The sequence below is a fragment of the Microtus ochrogaster genome, chromosome 7, assembly GCF_000317375.1.
Source record: "Microtus ochrogaster isolate Prairie Vole_2 chromosome 7, MicOch1.0, whole genome shotgun sequence".
Lineage (NCBI taxonomy): Eukaryota > Metazoa > Chordata > Mammalia > Rodentia > Cricetidae > Microtus > Microtus ochrogaster.
In genome coordinates, this window is record NC_022014.1 from 72,902,386 (window position 1) to 72,910,762 (window position 8,377).

The following is an 8,377-nucleotide window of genomic DNA, read 5'->3' on the forward strand; positions in this document are numbered from 1 at the left end:
CTTCCTCTTCCTCCTCCTCTTCTCCTCCTTTTCTTTTTCTTCCTCTTCCTCCCCCTCTTCTCCTCCTTTTCTTTTTCTTCCTCTTCCTCCCCCTCTTCTCCTCCTTTTCTTTTTCTTCTTCCTCCTCCTCCTCTTTTCCTCCTTTTCTTTTTCTTCTTCTTCCTCCTCTTCCTGCTAACAGACTTCCCCTTTCTCTTCAGAAACCCACTCCTGCAGAAGCACCTGCTGCTATCTTTGCTCCTAAGGCAGCCCCCATCCTATCCCTCCTGGGTAATAAAACCTTTGTGCTGAGAATTTGCTGTCTGGGTGTGTTCTGTGCCCACTCTGAGGCCTCTTTAAGAACCACACATTCCGCAGACACTTCTGCAAGGCTCATTCGCTGATCAGAACTTCAGTGATATGGAGGGGTTGGGATGTTGCTGGTCTAGAGCCTAAATATACCTATCTTGGACTATCTTTAGCCCTTTGATAGCAACTCCTTGCCCACCTCTCTGACCTCACATGTCTGTGACTGGAAAGTTAAACCTGTTGGGATAGAATAACAGACCACAAGCTTCACCTGACCAAGAGACTGAGCATGTCATCAGATGGAATCTGAGGCCTACAGCAGAGATCTCCCCATTGTGCTTTTAAGCTGCCACAAAAGTATTTGAAAGAGTCTTATGATTTTCTTTGTTTTGTTACAATTAAAACTTCATTACATTGTTACCAATTGGAGTATTGAATTTGGGGTAACTTGAATCTGTGCTTTGTGGCTATGGTTACTCATTTTGGGTTCTAAAATAAAACTATTTCTAATCTAATTGAGAGATGTATTGCGCATCCTTATGGTCTAGTAGTTTTATTGATGACCTGGAAGTGAAACGGATGACACGGAAGCAGTTGACCCTTTAAGAGATGTTGGGCCATGGTGCCATGAGACCACTTAATACCAACCACTGAAAACAGACCTTGACTCAAGTACAGCCATAGTCAGTGAGGGTAAGACATTGACAGATGATCCAAAAGTTCCAGATGCAAGCACATATTGTCTTCAAATACTGAGATCTGTGGCAATTATCTTTAAAAATACTTTTGAACAGTTTTTATTATGAGTATATATTGTGATGTGGGAGTGATTTCTTATTAATAAAGAAACTGCCTAGGCCCATTTCATAGGCCAACCCTTAGGTAGGCGGAAAAAACAAAACAGGATGCTGGGAGAAAGAAGCTGAGTCAGTGAGTCGCCATGGTTCTCCAACTCCAGGCAGATGCAGGTTAAGATCATTCCTGTTAAGCCAGCTTGTGGACTACACAAAATAATAAAAATGGGTTAGATCAATATGTAAGAGCTAGCCAATAAAAAGCTAAAACTATTGGGGCCAGACAGTGTTTAAAAAAATACAGTTTCCGTGTAATTATTTCGGGTCATAAGCTAAGCTAGCCATGTGGGCGGCCGGATGCTGGGGACGCAGCTCCGCCGCTCTTATTTCAACAATATTGTTTTTAAACATCCAAAGAAAATGGAAGCTGTTTAGGGTGGAAGAGTCCATTTGGGGGAACAGCCTATTGGTGTTTAGAAATCATAAAAAAGGCTTCTTTTCATTGAGCATAAATAGACATTTCTCCTTGTAATGGTCTAGCTTATAAACCACCAAGTGTCCCAGATTTTAGTTGCTTTCCCATCAGCCATGTATCCTTTCTTGACACCAGATCTTCTCTCTCAGTACACTCCCAATATGACTTTAGTAGCACCCTTTGAAGTTAGGGTAGAGATGGAAACCCCATTCCAGCCAAAGAGGAACTGTCTGTGAACCCAGGAGAGACACAGGCAGAATTTCTCTCCTCTCTCTGTTTCTCTCCCTCCCTCCACCACTCTCTCTCCTCACCCCCTCCCCAGCATTAGCAGTGTATCTGGCATGCTCTGTGATTAGCCACACTGATGACCCTCTGATATCCTGGGGATAGCCAACCAGCAATTGGGAAAAGAACAGGACTCCTGGTGCATGGATCGCAGCCTCTCCTTCCCTAAGTTTGTAAGTTTTCAGGCTTCTGAGAAAAGAGGTGCCTTTGACACTTCCTAATGGTCCAGCCCCCCCCAGAGCACTCACACAGGGCACGATAAGGCTATCTCTTAGACAATCTGAGCATTGTTATCTGCGAGGCTGGTTCATCAGTCTTGGATGCCCTGCTATTACCTGTTTTCGTGTACAGTCTTGCAGCGAGGGACCACAAGGCAGTTTTGCAATTTTATTTCATGTCGTTATATTTTGTTGCTTTAACTATCGGGGGGAATAAAGGCGTCTTCATGTGGCTCACTGATTTCTCTTTCTCGTGATGGCTGTCATCCTTTCCCAAGCTCAGCTCTGTGGGAGACAGGGGTAAATCCCGGAGATTCATGTCACTGAGGGATGAAGTGTTTATTCTCTGCATTCGAGAACTTACAGGCAAGTCTCGGGGCAACACCAGCCTTCGCATCTCCTACGAGGCAGAGAAGAACCATGGTGAGAAGGAGTATGGGGGTTGAGAACACCTGTTGACATCACCAAAGGAAGCTGTCAATGGGAGCAACCTGCTGAACCTCCCCAGGTTCAAACCCAGGCTTTGCTCTGGAATACCAACAGTTACAGATAGATAACATTTTTTTTTTCCTAGCTCTTGATACCACGTGGAGAGTGAGCATGATGCTCATTGGGCAGAGTGCATAAGGATTAAGTGTTCGCGCAGTCTTCAGTGCTGCACCCAGGAGATGTTTGCTTGAGAAATGGCCCCTGTGGACTCACATATTTGAGCGCTCATCCCTGAGGGGTGCTGTTTGGGGAGGTTGTGGACCTTTAGGAGGTGGGACCTTGCTGTAGGAAATACATTATTGGGGGCTAGCTTTGAGGGTTTATGGCCTTGCTCCACTTCCTGTTCTCTCTGCTTCCTGTTTGTAGACTATCATCATCAGCCATCTTCCTGATGCCATCATGCTGCAAGTATCACTGCTATTGTGGGCTCTGTTTCTCTGAAGTCATAAGCCCAGATAAACCCTTTCCTTCCTCATGTGATTTTGGTCAAAGTGTTTTTATCACGCAACAGAAAGGTCATTGCTATAACATCACATGTGTTAAGAACTCAACAGCTGAGCGCTGTACCTTCTAGCACATGGGAGACAGTCTCTTCCCACAGAGAAGGCAACCACATCCACTTCTTGGAACTTGTTCTTCAGGAAGACCACTTGTGCGCATGCGTGTGTGTGCGTGTGTGTGTGTGTGTGTGTGTGTGTGTGTATGTGTGTTTTTCAGAAAGCAGTGCTAACATAGATGACTCTTAGCTCCTTCTGAGTAACCAGTTTATACCTATTCTTCTTATCTACTTACCACGATTGCATCTGCAACACTCTTTTGGTTGGTGGCAGTGTTTCCCTAGAAACACACAAGCTCCTTGGGGTTGAGGGTTTGTAATTCATTCCCGGGTTTGGGTCCTGACAGAAGCACAGTGTCTGAAGAATATTGGCCAGTGGACAGAAGAAGAATCTGGCTAGTTTCTAGAAAATTTGGAGAATAATAGTTTTCAAGTTCAGCTTCCCATGGGAGTCACTGGTGGTTAGTGTGACAACCATCTGGTTTGCTCTGGTCTCAGGGAGTGGGATATTTGCTTTTAGAACAGGGACCTATGAGTTTTCAGAGGCTCATGGCTTCACATGCTAAAAGTTGGGGGCAAGTATGTCATTCTTGGGAAAACCAGAATTTGTCAGCCACTTCATCCATGGGGGCTTCAAGACCTGTTGATGTGATGTCTGGGATCTAACCCCAAGCTTCTTCTTTAGCTGTTCTGAGGAAGACTGGATGCTAACACTTCCGATAGCCTGGCTGATTCCGATGTTCAGATTCGAATTTGTACAGATGTTAACTGTTGGTTCCAGCATACCCTGGAGGGCTCCGACTAGCTGTAGTTGATATCCTGTCTCTTCCATGTTTGGGTTCCAGTTGTTTAACCCCATTAGTGGCCTCCTAAGTTTGCCCACGGTGCCTTCCAATATGCATAATTTTTGATGTGTGCGACAGCAGGAGCAAGGTTGGCGTATACTGACTCAGCAATAACATACAAAGGCACTAGGCAAGGAATCATTCAAGCAGGCAGTTACAAGCCCCCACCTGTCCAGAATGGTCTGCATAATTGAAATCATGAAAGTCAGGGATCCATCATGCGCGCATGTGCGTGTGTGTATGTGTTGTGTGTGTGCATCCATGGACACATGGAGGTCAGAAGAACATGGTAGATGCCTGCTCTATCATACTCTTCCTTATTTTCCTGAGATATGGGCTCTCTGGCTGAACCTATAGCTAGGCTGGCATCCACTATGTCCCAGGGATCCTCCAGTTTCTGCCCCACCCCACCTACAGTGGTAGAATCACAGGCATGAATGGGGCCATCCTGAGATTTTCTATAGATGCTTGGGAGTTTGAGCTCAGGCCCTCATGCTTGCTCAGCCCATCACATCATCTCCCTCAGTCCCTGGGATCTACGTTTTAATCAAGCTTTCCAAGGAGTGCAGAGGCACACTCAAGTTTTCGGTTATATGATAATTACACCTTCTTCCCAGTCTACATCTTCCCTTGAAATCCTCTCATTTCTGAACATCAAAGCTGGAGCCACTGCCTCTAATCTTCCCCTGGACTTCTTTGACAGGTAACAGTTCTATGCTACTTAAGAGACCATGTATAATGGCAGATGGGAAGACGATGCTCAACTCATCCCTTCCTGTTCTGTGAGCAAGGGCGAGAGTCTATTTTTCTACAGTCAGGAGATTAGATGCCTGCCGTTCTAAGATATCGAGCTTTGGAGTTTAGTTTTAATCCTTTGTTACTTAGTATTATTGGGGCCAGAACTGACTAATACACTCCTGAAAAGGACAAAGAACTGAGGTCTGGCATTAGTGCCCCACCCCAAGACTTAATTTGAAACTCACCGTGGTGGCCAGAGCCTGGAAAGGGGAGAAGATCTGTCCAAACTGATAGCACTTGTGCATGCTGACGTCACCAAAGCGGCTACGGCGTTCCTTCCAGCCTGCCAATCTCTTCTCTGCCTTCATGTCCATAAGGTGCCGGAAAGGGCCTTGCTGGGGCAGACGGGTCATACGTGCCTGCAAAGGGACCAGTTACCATGGACACAGCATAAGACAAACTGTATTCTATAACAGGTGGCTCTTGTTCATGGCTCTCATCAATGAGAGTGACTTTCATTGACTTTTGCCTTCTATCTTTTTTAAAAACATTTTTCTATTTTTATTTTTATTAAAAACTATCTTTTTTTCATTTTACATACCAATCCCAGTTCCAACTCCCTCCCCTCCTCCTGTTCCCTCTACTCCCCACCCCACTGCTCCGTATCCACACCTCCGAGAGGGTAATAGTGTCTTCTGTCTTTCTGTTGCTTTCATTGGTTAATAAAGAAACTGCTCTGGGCCCCTGATAGGGCAGAACTTAGGTAGGTGGAGAAATATAGAACTGAATTCTGGGAGGAAGAAAGTGGAGTCAGGGAGAAGCCTTGGATCCTCCGCCTAAGATGGATGCTGATTAGAATCTTTCCTGGTAAGCGATACACAGATTAATAGAAATGGGCTAAATTAAGATGTAAGAGTTAGCCAGTAAGAAACTAGAGCTAATGGGCCAGGCAGTGTTTTAGTTAATAAAATTTCTGTGTGGTTATTTCATGTGTAAGCTAGCCAGGCAGACAGGATGAACAAACGGCCTCTCCTACTACAGGTTAAGGCACATTGCTTTGAGGAAGGACAAAGGAAGGATCTTTCTACTATATCCAGTCTGAACACAGTATCCCTCCAAAGAGAACGGGTTCCAAAACGTCAGTACAAGCAGTAAGGATAAATCCTGGTCCCAATGCCAGTAGTCCCACAGTCTGCTCCAGCCATACAACTGTCACCCACATTCCAAGGGCCTCGTTTGGTCCTATGTTGGTTCCTTCCCTGTCTGGCCAGAGTTGGTGAGCTCCCATTAGCTCAGGTAAGCTGTTTCAGTGGGTGTCCCCATCACGGTCTTCCTTCCACAGGTCGCTTACATTGGGGATTTTGACCGAGTCACCAGAAAAATGATTGTCATTGTCTCCTTGGTTCTCCCCGTTTCAGACCATATTACCCTCATCTCATTGCTCTCTTCTTGCCTTGTCCCCTTGGGCTGTCAACAGGTCCAGAGCTCTTCCTGGACAACACCAGTTTCTCTTATGCAATTAGTGCCTCCTCTTGCCCATGTGTGGCGGTGGAATAGCATCCTTGACTCCTCACCAGAGGACTTTTCTCAGGACGTCTTGGCTTCCTCGGTAGTGGAGAAGCCCCAGCAATTGCTATCTCTATCCACATCTTAAGTTCTTTGTTTCCACAGAGCCGGGAATGCGGCCAGTAACCGAGACTGGTGGCTGATGGCTCTGGGCTACTGAGAGCTGAGTGTCTCCGCTCCTTCTAAGTAGGTATCTGGCAGGGTGAGGGTATACTGGGGAGTAGGAGGCTGGACTCACCGCAGGAACTTGGTCCCAGTGAAGGAGTTAAACCACATCCTGTCTCCCACATAGCAGGAAATAGGACCATGTTTTGTTTCTTTCAGCTTCTTCCAGGACTGACCAGAAAGACACCAGACAGGGAGTGATATAGCTGTCCTGAAGCAGGATGGAGGAGCTGAGTGACATTAGAGACCAGCATGACCTCAGGAATCAAGCCTCTGCCTTCCCAGATGTGATGGAGGAAGGCCATTGGTTGATTAAATAAAGAAGCTGCTTGCCCTGATAGGTTAGAACGTAGGTGGGAGGAGTGAACGGAGCAGAATGCTGGGAGGAAGAGGAAGTGAGCTCAGAGTCTCGACAGCTCTCCTCTCAGGGGCAGACGCCTCAGAGAGACACGATGCTCCACTCTTGCGGGCAGAGGCGAGAGCTCTGGTCTCTGAGGCACACGCGATGAAGCTCCGACCCAGGATGGACGTAGGCTAGAATCTTCCCGGTAAGCGCACCTTGGGGTGCGACACACATGATTGGAAATGGGTTAGTTCAGGTGCGAGAGTTAGCCGAGAAAAGGGCTAGAGCTAAAGAGCCAAGCAGTGATTAAAAGAATACAGTGTCCGTGTAATTATTATGGGGCATAAGCTAGCCAAGCGGCTGGGGTGCTGGGGACGCAGCCCCGCCGCGCCTATTACTACACAGATGGAAGACTGAGACTTGGCGAGGTGAAAGGCGGGCTTTTCTTGGCCTTGTCACCTTCTCTGGCAGCAGAGTTAAGTATCTCTATATAGGTTTAGTGCAGCGGCTCTTTCAAAAAAAGGCTGTTTTCAGGGTTCACCCCGAAGAGCCACAGCTTGTTGACAATGGACCTCAGATGGAACAAGACAACCTCATCTGCTCTGACCAGAGCTGACCTCATGTGGAGCTCTCTCTGCAGTGAAAGATGAGGGAACCTTCCATCTCTCAGCCCCGCCAGCTCTGCTGTCCACCCCAATCCGCCTTGCCAACTTTCTTTAGACGGCTCACGCCACCATCACCGTCGTCACTGTCATTCACCATCATCCTCCTTCTAGTCCAGGACCTAAGTTTGCATCTCTTCTGCTTGCATCCTACCAAGCCCAGCTTCTATTGCTCTCTTGTCTTCTCTCCCCTTCACTTCCATTCACCTTCTAAGATTCTGACTTTGGCTTCTATTAACTTATCACCTCCGCTGGAGACCATTCTAAAGTCTTCTCAGAGTTAGCTTACCTCAGGATTCTCACGGCATCCTCTTAAAGGGTCTCTGTCCCTATGTGACTTACTGATAATGTGTCTCTATCTGGACCTGTCCCAATTAGACCCTAAGGGTCTTGTGATCAGGACCTGTGTTTTAGCCACCTACACGGATCACACACTGTGTAGGAAGTTCGCTACAGATATTTGTCACCCAAGTGAGCAATTGGATTTGGATTTTCTGGATAGATGTGTATTAGGGATTAAAGATTCAGAATAATTCTGAAGTTTTGGGGAAGCAAAGTTTCTTGCAAAGTGAAACGAACCCTTGGGGGAAATCGGTTAACCCGTTAGTGGTAGGAAAGACAAAAGGGCCTTCAGGGCATCAAGAGGCAAAGACCAGACCTGTAACACCTTCTGCCGTGGACACACACACCCAGCAGAAACTCAGGGCAATGAGGCAAAACAGAGGTGTCCAAGGATAGAAAATGCACTAGGAACCTCAGAGAACTGTGAAACTGTGACTATGTGACTATGAGCATTTCTTCTTCTTCTTCTTCTTCTTCTTCTTCTTCTTCTTCTTCTTCTTCTTCTTCTTCTTCTTCTTCTTCTTCTTCTTCTTCTCCTTCTCCTCCTCCTTCTCCTTCTCCTTCTCCTCCTTCTCCTTCTCCTCCTCTTTCTTCTTCTTCTTCTTCTTCTT

General features: G+C 46.5%; 1 protein-coding gene across 1 annotated transcript in view; it reads right to left on the bottom strand.

Moving 5' to 3' along the window:
• Positions 1 to 2,229: 2,229 nt before the first annotated feature.
• The window catches only part of LOC102000699, a 29,498-nt gene continuing 23,350 nt past the window's right edge, over positions 2,230 to 8,377 (bottom strand). The window contains exons 4-5 of the mRNA XM_005350662.2: positions 4,934 to 5,107; positions 2,230 to 2,460 (exon numbers count right to left, since the gene is read on the bottom strand). Coding sequence (XP_005350719.1) covers positions 2,230 to 2,460; positions 4,934 to 5,107 — 405 coding nt within the window. The remainder of the gene's footprint in view (positions 2,461 to 4,933; positions 5,108 to 8,377) is intronic.